The 15,760-nt window shown below is 47.4% G+C and overlaps 4 protein-coding genes across 7 annotated transcripts in view; all 4 read right to left on the minus strand.

Annotated features, from left to right (window-relative positions):
• Window positions 1–659: 659 nt before the first annotated feature.
• slc30a1a (solute carrier family 30 member 1a) lies at window positions 660–6,182 on the minus strand. The gene is made up of 2 exons (XM_053881823.1): window positions 5,173–6,182; window positions 660–2,817 (listed from the first exon to the last, which is right to left on the minus strand). The coding sequence occupies exons 1-2, from the start codon at window positions 5,723–5,725 to the stop codon at window positions 1,943–1,945; spliced, it is 1,428 nt and encodes a 475-aa protein (XP_053737798.1). The 5' UTR covers window positions 5,726–6,182; the 3' UTR covers window positions 660–1,942.
• Window positions 6,183–6,354: 172 nt separating this feature from the next.
• On the minus strand, window positions 6,355–8,203 carry LOC128768366 (protein tyrosine phosphatase type IVA 2-like). Its single transcript, XM_053881201.1, has one exon. The coding sequence runs from the start codon at window positions 7,836–7,838 to the stop codon at window positions 7,335–7,337; it is 504 nt and encodes a 167-aa protein (XP_053737176.1). The 5' UTR covers window positions 7,839–8,203; the 3' UTR covers window positions 6,355–7,334.
• A 232-nt stretch (window positions 8,204–8,435) lies between these two features.
• On the minus strand, window positions 8,436–11,612 carry nek2 (NIMA-related kinase 2). Of its 3 annotated transcripts, XM_053880767.1 has the most exons (10): window positions 11,532–11,593; window positions 11,307–11,440; window positions 10,799–11,016; window positions 10,489–10,729; window positions 10,157–10,239; window positions 9,961–10,087; window positions 9,666–9,879; window positions 8,973–9,027; window positions 8,837–8,907; window positions 8,436–8,695 (listed from the first exon to the last, which is right to left on the minus strand). In XM_053880767.1, the coding sequence occupies exons 2-10, from the start codon at window positions 11,400–11,402 to the stop codon at window positions 8,490–8,492; spliced, it is 1,311 nt and encodes a 436-aa protein (XP_053736742.1). In that variant the 5' UTR covers window positions 11,403–11,440; window positions 11,532–11,593; the 3' UTR covers window positions 8,436–8,489. The 3 variants fall into 3 exon arrangements, with proteins under 3 accessions (XP_053736742.1, XP_053736741.1, XP_053736743.1); XM_053880766.1 differs by having other exon boundaries at window positions 11,307–11,612; XM_053880768.1 differs by having other exon boundaries at window positions 8,649–8,695; window positions 8,775–8,907; window positions 11,307–11,612.
• Window positions 11,613–13,107: 1,495 nt separating this feature from the next.
• Window positions 13,108–15,760, minus strand: part of lpgat1 (lysophosphatidylglycerol acyltransferase 1) — a 28,245-nt gene continuing 25,592 nt past the window's right edge. For both annotated transcript variants that reach the window (XM_053880765.1, XM_053880763.1), the window contains exons 7-8: window positions 14,936–15,042; window positions 13,108–14,662 (exon numbers count right to left, since the gene is read on the minus strand). In XM_053880765.1, the coding sequence (XP_053736740.1) occupies window positions 14,511–14,662; window positions 14,936–15,042 (259 nt within the window). In that variant the 3' untranslated portion in view covers window positions 13,108–14,510. The remainder of the gene's footprint in view (window positions 14,663–14,935; window positions 15,043–15,760) is intronic.

A 15,760-nucleotide genomic window follows, 5' to 3' on the forward strand; every position in this document is an offset into this window, starting at 1 on the left:
CTGATGTGGTTTCAGAGGTTCCCACCAGCAGCTGGGAGGAAGCTTAGCTTTAGATGGAACAGTAATCCACCCTCAGAAACATCTTATTACCATCCGATCTATTTACTCATTGCCATCGCCATCAAATGTGCTGCGCGTCATGTGATCTCGGCTCGCACGTTTGTAAAAAAGGTGGCGAATCATTAACCTGTGACTGAGTCAGAGACTTGGAAGCTTAACCAAGTGGGTGGTCATAATGTTGTGATGGGTTGTAGATAAACATTTTTTGTTCTCTATGAGACCATACTAGAACCATGGTTACGAACGATTCTTGAACATTTATGATTTACAGGATTCGTTCTCTTATTTGACTGAGAATCCATTCAACTGAAGAAGTATAAAACTATCAGATGATTTTTCTTCCTCAACATCACCAGTGACTCTATTTCTGTCTGTTCCACAGAATCTTCAGCATTTCCATTTACAGATTCTTTTTAATTTGCTTTTTCCTATCATTGTTCAGTTCAATTCAGCTCAATCTGAACCAAACCTCACCGTTCAGGAATCCAGATACACAATACAAGAGGCTGGTGTTTTCATTCCCTTCAAGAATAAAAGTCAACAGAGATTAGATCATGTTAGAAACATGAAGAACGAACCGGACGAGTGTCGTGCTTGTTATACAGACTGTAGCAAACAGTTTATTTCACAACTGAACACATTGGACAGGGACATTTGATATATCAAAACACATCAGCAGACATGTCATATCTAAAATAAAATAATAAAAAACTTTTTTTTCCAGATATCACATTGAAATCAAGTCTGAAACAGACGTGGAATAAAAGTGACTCCAGATGTGCCAAAAAAGACTTCCAGCACAGCGACATTGCATACACGTTTCTATCAGGAGTGGAACTCTTCACGGAACCTGAAGAGCGAGGGGAATTGTTACGAGTACAAAAGGCCACCATGTGGACTTGATCCAAACTTGAACAGCCGGCTCACCTGCCCGAGAACAGAGGGCAGGTGAGACTTACAGTCGGAGGACACCAGTGGGTTCTGGTGAAGCAGCAGCTGGAGCTCCTGAGTCAAGCTCCTGGTGATTGAACAGAAACAAGCACCCGACATCAATCTTGGTCATGCAAGGGTCTCCGAAACAGCTGGCTGTCAGAAGTGCCCGACACATTCATGAGTTTTACTGGGAAAGGCTTTCCAGTTACTGGTTCACATTGACGACACTTGACGCTAGACAGCGACTCTACAGCGACACACTCTGGTTCACGACGTGACGTGGAGATGAAATGCAGCAGGTTCAAGAAGGCAGTGACAAGAGAAAAGGCCTGGGAATTTCGAGAAACCACGACTGCATCTGCCAAAAAACGTGCTGATGATTGCAAAATAAAGTATGTGCACAGGCTCTACAAAGATAATTACTAATAAATATTTTAATTATTATGCAACACGTCCAAGGAGGACCAGAGGTTAAAGAACATTAAGGTCCGAACAATAGAATGACTCTCAGCGCGCATGCTCTCAGGACACGTCCAGTCCTGGAGAGAGAAGCTTTGGCACCTGGGACGACAACACAAGGTGCTGAACACTGCTGTCGTCGGAGAGGTCGGTGGACTCGCACCAGCAACCTTCTGAAGGTTCTGAAATAAACTATGATTCATTATTCTACACAAATCAATGATCCACGCGTGGTTGAATGTAAAGGCAGACTTTGTTTGAGAAGTGTGTCACGGCTTCCCCCTCGCACTCTGACATAACTACATTCCGAGCTTCACTCTCAGGGAGCCACCATGGAAAACATTCACTTTCGGGGTTTGAACCCGAGCCTTCAGGGGGCTGCCATCATGAAAACAAAGGCAGAACAGAGGATGATTGCTTATTCGGGGACTGGTGGAGAGTGCGTGTCCTGCTAACACCGAGTGTGGTTTCGGGACTCCTCCCCCATGAGTCACAGAGAAGACTCGGCCTCCTGGGCGATTTTATCCCGAGCAGTCGCAGCATGATCCGGGGTCTCGACGACCACCTCAAGTGCCGAGGCCAAGGGGGGCTTATAGTCGCCCCTCTTGTCCGAGCCCTGGACGAGTTTGTCGCCGGCGCCGCAGCACAGTTTGGGAGCACACTGAGTCCGGCAGGAGAGCTCACAGAGGGAGTCCCGGGACTCTGAGTTGAAAGTGACGAACTCCGGCTGGATGGTGGTGGCGTGGATCCCCTCGTCATGAAAGATGTCCTTGATGCTCTTGGCCACATCCATGTAGGACGTGGGATCGCGGCATTTGATGTGCGCGGTGGCAATGATGCGGCTGCCGGCCAGCTGCCACACGTGCAGCTCGTGGATGGCCAGAACTCCTTCCAGGCCCAGCAGCCGATCGCTCAGCTGGTGGATGTTGATCTGCTTGGGCACAGTCTGCAGCAGGATGAGCGCCGACTCCTTCAGCAGTGGGAAGGTGGTGTACAGCAGAATGCAAACCATGATGAGGCACAGCGTGGGGTCCAGGTAGAGGACCCAGCAGGGACCGGCTACCTTCAGAGGTGAGCTGGTGGAACCATAGTCGATGCCCACCAGGGTGTTGTTGACGTGCTGGTGGTCCGTGTCATGGGTGCTGACACAGGGGTTGATGCACAGCTCGTCCTTCTCACACGGCTGCCACACAAATATGAAGATGATGGCGTTGATGACCACGATGACCGAGCCCAGGGCGTCACCCAGCACGTGCAGGAAGACGCCACGCATGTTGAGCTGGGACGCGTCGTGCTCGTGCTCCGGCTCCTCGCACTGGACCGAACCGTTGACATGCACCACGGTGCCCTCTGTCAGCGAGATGTCTGGCGGTGAAGACCACAGGGTTAGTTCTGCTGACTTGGCTAAAGTAAAAGTGATTGTAAAGTTCATATTTGCAGGTGCACCTATTGCAGTTTTCTGACTGATCACCTGACCTGTTGTTACCTATCATGACCGAGAGCAGACAGCTTCGATGCTGAAATACTGTTTTACTGAAACACAAGTAACGCAGCAGTTGTTTGCTTTCACAAGGAGAAGCAAGCTACAAGTCAAAATCATCATAATTTCCATACTCATAAGAGAGAGAATGTTGCCCCGATATCAGCACCGACATTGACCTGCCCCGATGAGATTGCAGACACGCGCCATAGATTATCTGATATATGACCTGCTCCAACCTCCAGAGAAACAACTGCGGGGTTTTTTATGACACAGTTTTTAATTCAAGAAAATACATTACACATGACATTACTAGTTACTGACACTTTTATCTGCTGATCTGCACTACCCAGGGGTTACATTACGGGGCATCAACTGTCGCGTCCATGAACTTCACCTCCCAGATAAACCAGGGAACACTGTATCAGAAAACCAGTAGGCAGCACAGGGATCTTAAGATATGATTCATCAACACATACAGATAGCCCAGGCTATACTTGAAATGTTCAAAGTGAATTCAGTGGCAGCGCCGACATGTTTGTTCAGGGAATATAAGCAGCGGAATTTAACAAAATCACCATTCTCAAGTTCTCAAGGACATCCAGAGCACTGCCTTTTCAAATAGCTCTCGTCAGAAACACAACTATGTTATCGTACTATGTTCTTCCTCAACCATGACAGTCCAGTCTTGTGACTTTGTGTCTCAGTTGCTTAAAGCAACAGAGTCAAACAGAGCCTGTGGGATTTTATCTTAATGTACATTCAGTTAAACCTGTGATCATTGCATGTCAGTGCACAGTCCTGGGGGAAAGAGAGAGTTTGGACCGCTGGTGTCTTAACCAGGGTCATTCATCAGCAGCTAATGGTTCAGTTGTGGCTGTCGACTCCATGGTTACACTGATGTATGACCCACTAACGGCGGCTGACGTATGGAGGAGGGGTGTGTGTGTGCGCGCACGGACTCCATTTATTGAAACAAGCAAAGCCGAGCACAGTGGGGGAGAAACTGCCTGCTGTATGGCTTTAACCCTTCAGGGGAGGGGAGGATGGGCCAGAAGCGCCAGCGACACACCCAATACAGGAGGCCAGTGGAGAGGTGGCCACATTTCAGTCGGACTCATTGTGTAAGAAGACCCGCTTGGGCTGATGAAAAGTAGCAAGTTACTACTAAACATGAGTCTTTTTTTTCATTTTTATTTTATTTACGGCTAACATGTCTTTGTGTGTTTTGAGTCAACTCCACTGGAATTCCAGTGATGATGATGAAGTCAGTGGCAAATGAGATAATCTCTTTAACTCACTATATTCAAAGTGACACTGGAAAAACAACAACACTGACAAGGAATGCTTGACAAAGAGATACAAACTGGAAGCGATTGGAACTGATAAAGCGCCGCCAGAATAATGAACATGTTTAAACATGCTGAAAAGACGATGTGACTCAGCTGAGAGCATGAGATACGCACTTGTAGGCGACTTATTCAGCCAGCTGTCCCACACAAGCATGAAAGCCGACACTCCGCCGTTTGACAGGCAGCGTCCATGGCTCTCCAGACAGAGAGCAGCCACTCGTATGTGGAGCAGGACAAATGTGAGGGAATGTCAGCGCTCCAGCTGGGCAATCGGAGCATAGGCCAAGTGTCCTTCTTGCATGATCGTGCTGTTATGTAATTTGGACTAATGACAAATGAGATAATACACAATGATGCTGAACTCAAACGTGAGCCACATGGAGCTCAAGGGTTGGCAGTGGCCAGTGATTCCAACTGATCAATAAAACAGTTTAAAGCCTCATCTGTGATGCATTATTAGGACACCATTAAATCACGTATGGGAACTTACGACAAGGTTTGTAAAGTATTATTAGTTGTATATCAGTATAATGTCATTACAAATGAGACAAGGAAATCATTGAGTTTTGTCATGAAAAACAAAGAGTTGGGAGTGATAACATCTGACACACAAAGAACTTCTCATTCTGACTGAGGAACATCCATGACTCAGACAGTCATGACAGAGAGCCATTTTAATGGTCTCATATTGAGGTCATAAATGACGAAGAGGAGATTAAACAGTTTGAATGAGTAAGGAAAATCAATTTATCAATTTTAAATAAGAATGTGAAACTTAAATCAGGCCACTTCTCTCTTGGTCCAGTTTTCGGGGGACTGTTTCGTACTGTTAGACTCCGACATAAACAAAGGTTGGTGGCGGGACATGACTTAGCAGGAACCACTCACCGTTTTTGGGTCTGGTGTCACCGGGGTTGCAGTGGTTCCCCACCAAGTGGTTAGCTTCATCTCCATTCGTCGCGTTCCCAGCCTTCTGGTGCTTGACGCCTTTGCTCTTCTTCCCTCCGTGGGAATGGCCGTGTCCACCGCCGGCGTGTCCGTGGAAGAGACACAGCCCGAGCAGGTTGATGACCAAGCCCGCAGCGCCCACTCCGACCAGCACCACCGGACTCTCAATCTCATGGGCCTCGGTGAAGCGCTCGATCGCCTCCAGCACAATCGTGAAACACAAAGCCGTGAGGAAAACCGCGTTGACCAGAGCCCCCATCACTTCCGCCCGGATCCAGCCGAAGGTGTTTTTGTTGGTGGCCTGGGTTTTCTCGGCGAATCTCACCGCCACCAGAGCCACGACCAGGGCGATGACATCCGACAGCATGTGGAAGGAGTCCGACAGCATCGAGAGGGAAGCGGTGATCCGGCTCACCACCACTTCCACGACGAAAAACCCAAACGTCAGTGACAGCATGCATAGCAGCCGGGCACGGTTGGGTTCACAAGCCATTTTTTCCCTTCGGAACCTGGCGACTCACGGAGCGAGGACGGGGATCTGGAACAAGCTAGCTAGCCGTAGGAATGTGTCCGAGCCGAGCGTCTCCCTGGACCAAAACTAGAAGCGAAATCTCGCACTCTCTCTCTGTTTATCGACGATAGTTACCGAAGTAAAACTGAAAAAAAGGTCCACATTCGAACAAAGACGTCACCGAGCATCCATTTCTACATCGCCCGACGATCGACGGTTTGCAGACGGCAGAAACTTTGCACCCGAGCCGGCAAACTTTCCACACGGAACACGACAAAGCAATGACACGCCCACAGGAACGCTCATTGGCTTAGTGGGCAAATACGCAAAGCTCATTGGTTTGCTTGTAAAAGAGGAGGTATGTGACTAAGCAACAGCGGTTGCTACGCACGCTCTCTCCTTCGATAACCTCGCGATAACTCGCAGAGCTTTTAGCCATCCGTACATCAGAAGAATGAAGCTGTGTCTCAGATTCAACTCGGCATATATTCGCACCGTCCTTTGTTTTGAAAGTGTTTTGCACCACCAAAGCCTTTAGTAAATTCTTCGTCACTCATCATCGATTTATTTAATCAAAGGATTTATTAATGATTCATGAAATACCCCACCTTTTATCAAATTAATGATCTTGTTGTGTTTCATTGTCGATAACATTCAATAGCTCAAAACCTATCATGAGCTTTTATATGTGCTATTAAAATGTACGAAAACACTTCAGTAGTTGTTAATTATTTGAGACTATGGAAAGCATTTTAGCTCACTCGTGACATCTAGTGGACAAATACTTTCAATTACGCCACCGTTGTCATAATGGCACTGGCTCAATGCAGATCAGATTCGATTAGATTCGATTATTGCACGTCTCTCTGCGATAAATGGCCTGGGAACAAAAACGAGAATAAGTCAGTTAATATGGCGAATGGAGTCTAGAACGCGGATGAATTAAAGCTGCCTCTCCAAGATCCTTCCATGGTGTTGTTCATCCGTAAAAACAACAATATGCTAAATGCTGTTGACAAGTTAGAGCTGGAAAAAATGATGGGCAGTGTGGTATAACATTTGTCACCAAGATTTGAGTTCGTTTTAATCCTGAGGTTGTGCAGTTGGAGACAGAAATCTGGGTTTAAGTCCACCTTTCTTCAAAGTAGCTCTCTGTTAGATGGAGCTTGGCTCTGAGTAGTGATGAATATCCTGGCAACTCTTGGGCGTGAATTTCGGTCGAGGAACTCCATTTGTTATTTATTTTTCATGAATAAAAGTAGGTCTTTTTGTGATAGTCGAAAACAACAACAGAGCATACAGAGACCAAGTCCAAGACTTTGATGGTTTGAAACCAAGCATAGGTTTCTTAGTGATATGGACACATCTACTTGTTATTGCCAAAGAAACTGTGGTCATTTTTCAGAATAAATCAAGAACTGAAATGCTTTTGGTCAGTTTGGTCCCTCAAAGTCTTAGATGTCTCGACGTAACACTACTCTCCTGAGCCGTAATGAACAGAAGACTTTTTATTAATTTATGTCTGTATTCAGGTACATAAATGTTTCTGGGTGCATGTTCCTGGTGACCATTTTAAGCTACAGGAACGTCTTCACTGTACCGTGCACATGAGTCTTCTGGATTTTTGGGGGCGCAGACACTGTTTGGCTCGGTAGTTTTGTAGGAAAAGCAGCTGCCGGGAGCTGAAGGCTCCGCGTCGCCTCTGCCTTATGTACTGAACCGCGTCTTCAAACTGCATGCCTCCCTCCATGAGGGCCAAGGCCACCAACACTGGCGCTCGGCCCAGTCCTGCCATGCAATGTACGGCCACGCGGCAGCTCCCGCTGCACAGCTGGGCCTGCAGCAAGCCCAGCCAGTCGTCCACCACGTGGTCGGGGGGCGCTGAGCCATCGTCGAAGGGCCAGTCCAGTACTTGTATGCCCTCCTCCTCCACAGGCTTCTTGTCATAAGTGGCAGCACACACTCGCACCAGCGTGGTGATGCCGAGAGCCTTCAGCCCTTCCACGAAACTCACCAGCTGTGCGTCGGTGGGGTTGTGAGTGATGAGCAGCTTCATGGAGTTGTAATTGATCTCAACAGGAGCCGAGTGACTCATTTCGTCTTCAGAACAAGAGGAGGAAAACGCTGAGTAGATCCTCGGGCCTCGCACCGACTCTCAAGGCCGAAGCTCTCAAGGGGTCTGACGGACAGTGGACTCGCCTTCATGTGGGTCAGAACCCGTCAGAATCCAGTCGGCTCGCTCAGGCTGTTGACACTTCTTACTCGCCGACAATGGGGAGCCGATGCTGTGCTCGGCAGAACTCCCACCAACTCACCAACGCCATACACGTGCAGCTGCGACGAGAGCTGAGGAGAGGGTTCATCGGTCAGACGTCTGAGAGGAACAAACGCGGAAGCTTTCTGTGGAGCCTGGTTGACGCTCTGCGCTGTCTATCATTCAAAGTTCAACTGAAGGAGCAAGACGATTCACTGCAGAAGAGCAAAGTGCTAATAAATAAAAACCAACTGTTGCCAGCCTGGGATGCAACAAAGGCCAGTGATGACATCATGAAGGCTGACTAGGAGTTAGCACCTCCAGGACGGCTGACCATGTGACACACACACACCTTAAGTCCGACTCACCAGTTTAGTTTAATGCAAAACTGTTTATTAAGACACAAGAGAAACACATCACAACTCTAGCTGCCGTCAGGTCTACGATGGTCCTTAAATAGTCACATTGGGTCGGGTCACAGCACCGGCTGGATCAGCGGATGCCAAGCAGCTGCCGGCTCTTCTGCTGACACTCTCTCTCCAGGTTACTGAGAGCTTGCGCTCGCATCTTGGCCGCTCGAAGCCTCCACTGAATACTCTGCTCTGGAGGCAACACACGAGTATGAGCCTGCTGGTTCTCTTTCGTCTCGCCAGCAAAGTGGACCTTCCTCTTACTGGGAGAGACGTTTCCGACCACATCTAAGAACCAAAGGGGGTTGAGATTAACACCTTCGTCCACAGATAAAATATCTTTATTGGTTATAAAAAGTTTATTTACACTGTTAAAAAAATAAGTTAATGAAGAGTAAATGGCTCAGGTCACGGGTCGGCGTCTGATACCTTGGGCTTTGGCACAGTAAGGAGACAGGTTCCTCTGCAGCTGGTTGAGGTTCTTCAGCAAATTCTCGGCTCTGAAAAAAAAATCAAATTGAGTTGGAGGTTCATGAGATGTGGTTGGATGAGCAGCAAAACAAACCTCTCCAGCTTGTCCGTGGCGAGTCGCTCACGAGCGCACAGCTCACGCTCTCGTTCTTCAGGAAAGAGAAGAGAAGACATGTTTTGATCCTGCCATTCGAACACTCATCCGATCCATGAGACTTTCCCAGGCCAGAGTGAAGATGGAAACTTCCCATCTTTTCCAGTGTCAGACCTTATGGTCTCCTCTAGCGTTGTAGTTGAGATCACTGAACCCAGGACTGAGACCAGAGTTGACGACTCTCAGACCAACTTGAGCTTGTGATCGAGTCAGTCAGGGGGCAGAAGTCTGTTCGTCATAAAGACACACATTTATTTCTTACTGCCAAAGAAGCTGTAGTCATAAAAAAAATAATCGAGAACTAAAATACATTCAAAAAACAAATTCAGTTTGGTCTCAATCTCGACTCAGCCCGTGGTCTCTGTATGCTCTGGTGTCAGGGGTAGGTGGTCTCGACTACAACACTAGTCTCCTCTCATCTGACACGCCTGGGAACACCTCAGTGGAAAACCAGCAACAGCTCTACTCTGAGTATCTGAAGATGACTGAGCTCTTTGCACCATCCCTAAGAGGGATTACGAAGTCCGTAGCTACAAAACTGGCCATGTTGCTCCAAGTTTCCGCCACAGATTGTTTTAGCAAGCAGCTGTAGAAAAGCCAAATCTGGAGCGATAATTCCCTGTGCACACTCACGCTCCAGCCGCTCCTCGCGCTCCTTCAGACACCTCTCTCGGTCCTGCAGCAGCTGCTCTTTGAGTCGGAGTTCCGCGGAAGCCGTAGGCTTATGAAGCGGACAGTCAGATTCCGGTGACTGTCTTCGCGTCTGCGCCTTCTTCTGCTCCTCACTGACCGCATCAGCCAGCAGGCTGCTCTGCAAGATGGAATCCACGGAGGGACGCATGTAGTCCTGAAAGAATAACCACCAGTTGAGGGTGGAAGCCATGAATGGATCGCGCCATTGAGGCCTTAAAAGGATCAGATTCCAAACCTTCAAATGGAGCATTTTACTGAGCAGCGTGCTCAGCTCCTCAGAGTATCTGCACGGGATTCTCCGGAACTTCCCCACTCGGATTTTCTCTGCCAGATCCCGCTGGTTGTACGCCGTAAAAGGAGGCCTGGATGGAAACCAAAGATGAGCAGATAGAGTAGAAAGCCACCATTAAGGGGTGTGTTGCCAGACTCACGAGAGTGCACACAGTTCGTAGAGCAAACAGCCCAGAGACCAAATGTCTGACTTCTCGTTGTAGGACATTTGATTTATTTGTTCCTGCAGACATAAAGAGGGACAATTAATTCTCAAATTCAGTATCTTAAACAGTAACTCTTTAGGATGAACAGCTGTTTAAATAACTCAGTTCAGTCAGTTCAGGGTAGAGAGAAAAAGGGTTAGCATTAAAGCAACAATGCGTAATATTTAGACATAAATAGATTATTTGATCTGAGATGACAGGTTTCATTTTGAACAGTCCAAAGAACAGTCCGAAGAAGCATATTCTCGCAACACAAAGTGACTCACCGGTGACATGTAGTATGGCGTCCCAACAAAGGTTTTGGCAAAACTTGTGTCGTGGTTCAGGATCCTGGCCAGACCGAAATCTCCCAGTTTAACATTTTGCTTGCTGTCCAGGAAGATGTTTGCTGGTTTCAGGTCCCGATGTAGCACGGTAGCTCTGCCGTCGCGCCGCCTGTGGCACTCATTCAGGGCTAGTGTGAGCTGAGCCATGACCCGCAGGATGAACTGCTCCTCTAGGAAACGCCTGGGACCGCAGGAAACTCAGGTCACAACACATGGTGGAGTGTGCTTACACCATCTCCGAAGGCGTCACCTTTCTTTGATGCAGCGGGCGATGAGGCTGGACAGGTCTCCTCCCTCGCAGTACTCCATGACGATGTAGAGCTTGGTGTTGAAGCGGTCGATGATCCTGTCGTAGTACCGGACGATGTTTGGATGCTTGAGCTCACGGAGGAGGTTGACCTCTGACACCAGCATCTGCTTCTCACTCTCACCCATCGTGCCGTAATCCAGCTCCTTCCACACCAGCATCTGAGAAAAAAAACACAGCTGAGTCAAATATTCAAGTGAATACAGCAGTGCTCTGGATTCATGGAATCCCAGGTTAGCATGGAGTAAATGCAGGGGTAAACATAAAGTTGCTTTATTACCATAAGATATTGACATGGTTTAACATTTGTTCCAAGATATAGTGGTCATGAATGTTTGAAATCCAATTTAAAAGCTGCAGTAAGACACATATACAATGGTAACGAGAATTTGTCAATACCCGGTACAACTAATAAGCGTCATTAGAAGCTTAAGAAATGAGATTTACTCACTTTCCCGTCCGATCTTCGTCTTACTTTCTGACATCTTCCGTATGAGCCGGATCCGATAGTGTGCAGAACTTCATAATCCTCGACCCGGGACGGCATTGTGACGAATCCACCGAAGCTCAAGCTCACTCAGCTGCCTAGCGAGCAAGCGGGAGTCGTTGGATTAAAAACACGGAGTTGACGAAATTTCGGACGCCGTGGTTGACGAAAGGTTAAACGGCTAAAAACCTCTCGGTTCGTTTGTTGTTTCCGCGTGTGTTTGTCGCCGCTACCAAAACAGGAAGTGTTGCTCTCGCTTTTAAAATTGGTGCGCCGGTGCTCGATTCTGATTGGTCCATAGCCTTCAAATGACGAAGTGTGATTGGCTGTAGCCAGGGGACGCTGAAGGACGTTGCCAGGCTGCCCAGGACCGCGAGAAGGGAGCGGGTAGATGTGTGACGTCACAACACAATGAACTTAAAGATAACCGAATACTAAATATTTTTTATGAAATTTAAACGAAGAAAAAACCAAGGAGTGAATAATGACAGATTTGTTGCTAATTTATACGGAAAATCGAAAAATAGTTTTATTACCATTTAAAAGAGCAAACAAATACTGCTCTTTAGAAATGTACACTTAAAATTGTACAGTATATATTTTAAAAGGGAAATACGTTTTGTTCAAATATAGAATATACAGTACTTGAACATGAAAAGATTTTCAGTGATGCAAAACTCAAGAGGGGATCACCATGTCAGTGGTGAAGTCATGTGACCGGAGTGGCAGGTGTGATGTCACCTGGAAACACAAACACACCGCGGGTTGTCACTATAAACAGTCAGCCCTCCAACTCTCTGTGTGTGTGTAAGACAGAGAGGAAATACAAATTTATGTAAACCTAGGACCTTGTTGTTTTGAGATGGTCTTTAGTGTCTCTCAGGTGGCACACATACATATACACATTCTGCTGGAAAGTGTTCAGTCAATCTTCTGAAAACAGCTATGTGAGAGGTTGAACATCGGCCTGGAATATTCAGGAGCACAGCTCAAATCAAGTCACAGTCAGTACTAAGAAAAGGACAGACGATGAACTTCAGCAGACCGTTGGATCTTTATGGGATTTTATTCCAGCACAAGTTTTCTGTGGTGTAAAATGGCTGTGTAGCTAGGAATTAAAGGAGAAGTACAAAATGGAAAATTACACACACACACACACACACACCTCTATTTTGCTTCCTTTTCAACCCCGGTTGTGTCCCCCACCCCCGAGCTAAAATCACATCGAGGAGATTGACGTTCCCAACCTTCTTTGGAGGATTGATCTTTTTAAAAATCTCACTATGGAAGTAGAAAGAAAAGATGGATGAACAGCCTGATTTTATCAGACTTTTACACACAGCTCCACCAGGAGGCGCCGTTAACAGTCACACAGCAAACGGGTAAATCTTCGTCACAAACTAAAGGTTTTCAGCGATCGCTTCTGTGAAGACTGACCTCTTTGGCCCCAAATTCACCTCAGACTTCATCCACACTCCTGCGCAAGTCTAAATCTTTAGCGGGTGAAACTTAATCGCGCTGAAAAATACAATTCTATACCCAAGCACAGTCGCATGATGAGAGAAAGCAAATGTACCTAAAAAAAATCACATGTGAAAATAACATTACACAGAAAATGCTTCACTTTACACTTTATATCACTTATCAGGACTCCTGAAAATAAACGTCTGCATAACCTTGTAAAAAACTAGTGCCTTTTGAACTAGAACATGTGAAGCAGAAACGTTTCAGATCTTAAAAAATATACAAGGGAAAATGGAAGGAATAGATGGAAAACAGTTTTGCTTTTATTCCTTCCTGTCCTGACATGAAGCAGCAATAGAAACATCACAATTTTCCAAACAAAATAGTATGATTTATAACTCTCATTTTCAGGTCATGTGACCTTGACACATACAGCATTATGAGTTGTGTTCCACCTGGAAATAAGAGAAGCAGTGATTCAACAGATGGCTGTGATTTACTTGCTCCACTTTCTTCAATCACTTTATTTGTGAAAAGACTGACGGCAGGGTTGAGCTGTGTATGCAAATGAAAATGCATAAGCGAACTCAGGTTAGTGAGGCTCAGCGGGAACAGGCCAGCAGTGTGGATGAAGTCTCGTCTGCTGCTCAGAGACGATAAACGAGGAACACCGTGGGAACCATCGGCTTTCAAAACACCTGCCACATTTCCGCCGTACCTCTCAGGAGCCCAAATCGGAGGTGAAACTCTTCCTCTTGCTTTATGTACAAGTTTGAACATGAAGACACGAGAGATTAAAAAAGGTGAGATCCGATCCATCCGCGGAGCAGGGGATCGTAGTTACAAAACAAAATGGGAAAAGGACGAACACACACTCACGTAGGCAGGTTAGGCTGTAAAATTTACAGTAATGAACCCTAATGTAAGCCAAAATCTCTATGTCGGAACGCTCAACATCAGGTCGCTCTATAAAAATCTTTTTCACCCCGACGTCAGACAACACTAAGCATATGGCTTAAATATTTGTAAAACTAAGTCGTCCAGAGAGGGACTAGAGTCGCTGCGTGATGAACGTGAGGATGGAGTCGAACGTGCCCCTCCGCCTCAGTGTCATGTGACCACAGGTCCTCCGTCGAGCGCCGCGTCATCAATCCTTTCAGGCTTTCAGCAGGGCTGCCGGTGTAAACACCTCCTGGGACACGTTTGTGGACGTAAGCGGTGGGATTCAAAACAAATCTAAAACTGTTCAGGAGCTTCTCCTGGCTGAGTGGGTTGCTGGGGGCAGTATGGATTCATTAGTGCAATGAGGGTTCAGAGGAGCGCCGGCTCTGCCTGGCCTGTGGCGGACTGGCAGCCGCTCTAGAGGAGGAAGGACTCGGGCAAACGTCTGGGCTCCAAACGGCTCGTGGAGAGAGTCTTGTCTGGATCCTGAGGCCCGGTCTGCACCGTGGACTAATGTGAGCGTGTATGACGACGTGTAAACACCAACGGGTGACGAGTGCGAAGCCGAGTGTGTGATTCTTCTACGTCACGTGACCGGGTTCTGTTTTGTCTGGAACAGAATTGGCTCCACGAATGTACATTCATCCATCGGGCGGGACGGGTGGGGGAGGGGTGGATAGGACGCCGGGCCGCACACCAACAGATCCTGAGGCTTCTTCTCCAGTGGTCCCACGCGGGACCCTCCCCGCCTGGTCAGTCACCTCAAAATAAGCAGCAGTACAGATACTGGAAGAGGCTGAACCACATGTAGCCGGACACGAACGCAAACGACTGGATGAGGCAGAGCCACACGGGGTCAAGGGTCATCTGTCGGGAGGCTGCCTGCTTCTGGCCCTCTAGTGGAGGGAAGGAACCTGGGGAGGGACACCACACAGATGCGTGAAGAATGTCATTGTGACCAGAGGTTCAAGTTTAACAACCCATTTTATCAGAAACTAAAACAGTAAATCATACAGTATCAATAACTGAACCTCACTTTTACAACAACGGTATATCAGAGGGAAGGGTGTTACAGAGGCCAGTGTGCTGGAGTCCGTGCAGCCGTGTGACGATAAATCAAGGGTGTGTTTGACAGCTTTTATCAGCAGCAGAGCTTGTTGCGTAAACACGGACGACTTGAGACTGACCTGTGTTGTAGAAGTGGGCCAGCAGATCCTCTTTCTCCACAAACCTCTGGTAGAGCCAGTCGGTCAGCGGCTCGGCCTCCATGGGGACGTCTTTGATGGGGTACATCCTGCGGGGGCAGAGCAATCAAACTTCAAATTTGACCAGCCTCATCCAACAGAAGACAAAAACTGAGAGCATTTGATCAACCCCAACATTTATCTGCTCTGCAGTCAGCAGTAGCAGGAACCTTTTAAGGCAGTTTTTGTTTGCTCAAGTGGACCCCAAAGTATAAACGGTCTCTAAAGAGCTGCGAGTATTTGGGCTAATATCTCGCGTGCACAGGTGGTCATAATGTTACTGATTGCGGACCTGAATAATATGACGCCAGATATTTGAAATTTCAAGAGAAAAGTGGCGACTACTGCGTTTCAAGAGCGACCCTGTTGCAGTTCGCTAACTCCGCCAGCAGGCGCCGCCACTAGGCCGCGCCGCCGCTGGTCACCTTCAGCTGGAGGTCACCGTCTCCTCCATCAGCGGCGTCTCCTCGCGGCTGTCCGCTCGATATCTCTCACCGTCTAATGTCCAGCTACAAAAAACGTCTTTGCCCACGCGGAAGGAGGGAAGTCACTAGTGAGCGAGGATTGATCGCCGGACTGATCAATACAATTAAAAAGCAATATGCTGAAGAGACACTCCGGTGTAGGATGATGACATAATGATGGTGGTATTTGTGTGTTCATGTGCGTTGTAGGCGTGTGACTTGTTTGTGTTGATGTGTCCAGGTGTATGTTTGAGGAGAATTTGCAAGTGTATGTGTGACTGCACACATGCAGTGGAGTAATGCC

The sequence above is a fragment of the Synchiropus splendidus genome, chromosome 12 (genome assembly GCF_027744825.2).
Source record: "Synchiropus splendidus isolate RoL2022-P1 chromosome 12, RoL_Sspl_1.0, whole genome shotgun sequence".
Taxonomy (NCBI): Eukaryota; Metazoa; Chordata; class Actinopteri; order Syngnathiformes; family Callionymidae; genus Synchiropus; species Synchiropus splendidus.

Bases quoted from the DNA above. Each gene is read 5' to 3' on its own strand.
- LOC128768366 (XM_053881201.1), bottom strand. From the start codon at position 7,838: ATGAGTCACTCGGCTCCTGTTGAGATCAATTACAACTCCATGAAGCTG.
- nek2 (XM_053880766.1), bottom strand. From the start codon at position 11,402: ATGCCGTCCCGGGTCGAGGATTATGAAGTTCTGCACACTATCGGATCC. The intron at 11,017-11,306 runs GTGAGTAAATCT...TTTTTTTCTCAG, and splicing joins GACGAAGATCGGACGGGAAA to ATGCTGGTGTGGAAGGAGCT. The intron at 9,880-9,960 runs GTTTGGAATCTG...TTATTCTTTCAG, and splicing joins GTAAAATGCTCCATTTGAAG to GACTACATGCGTCCCTCCGT.
- slc30a1a (XM_053881823.1), bottom strand. From the start codon at position 5,725: ATGGCTTGTGAACCCAACCGTGCCCGGCTGCTATGCATGCTGTCACTG. The intron at 2,818-5,172 runs GTGAGTGGTTCC...CTTCACCGCCAG, and splicing joins TGACACCAGACCCAAAAACG to ACATCTCGCTGACAGAGGGC.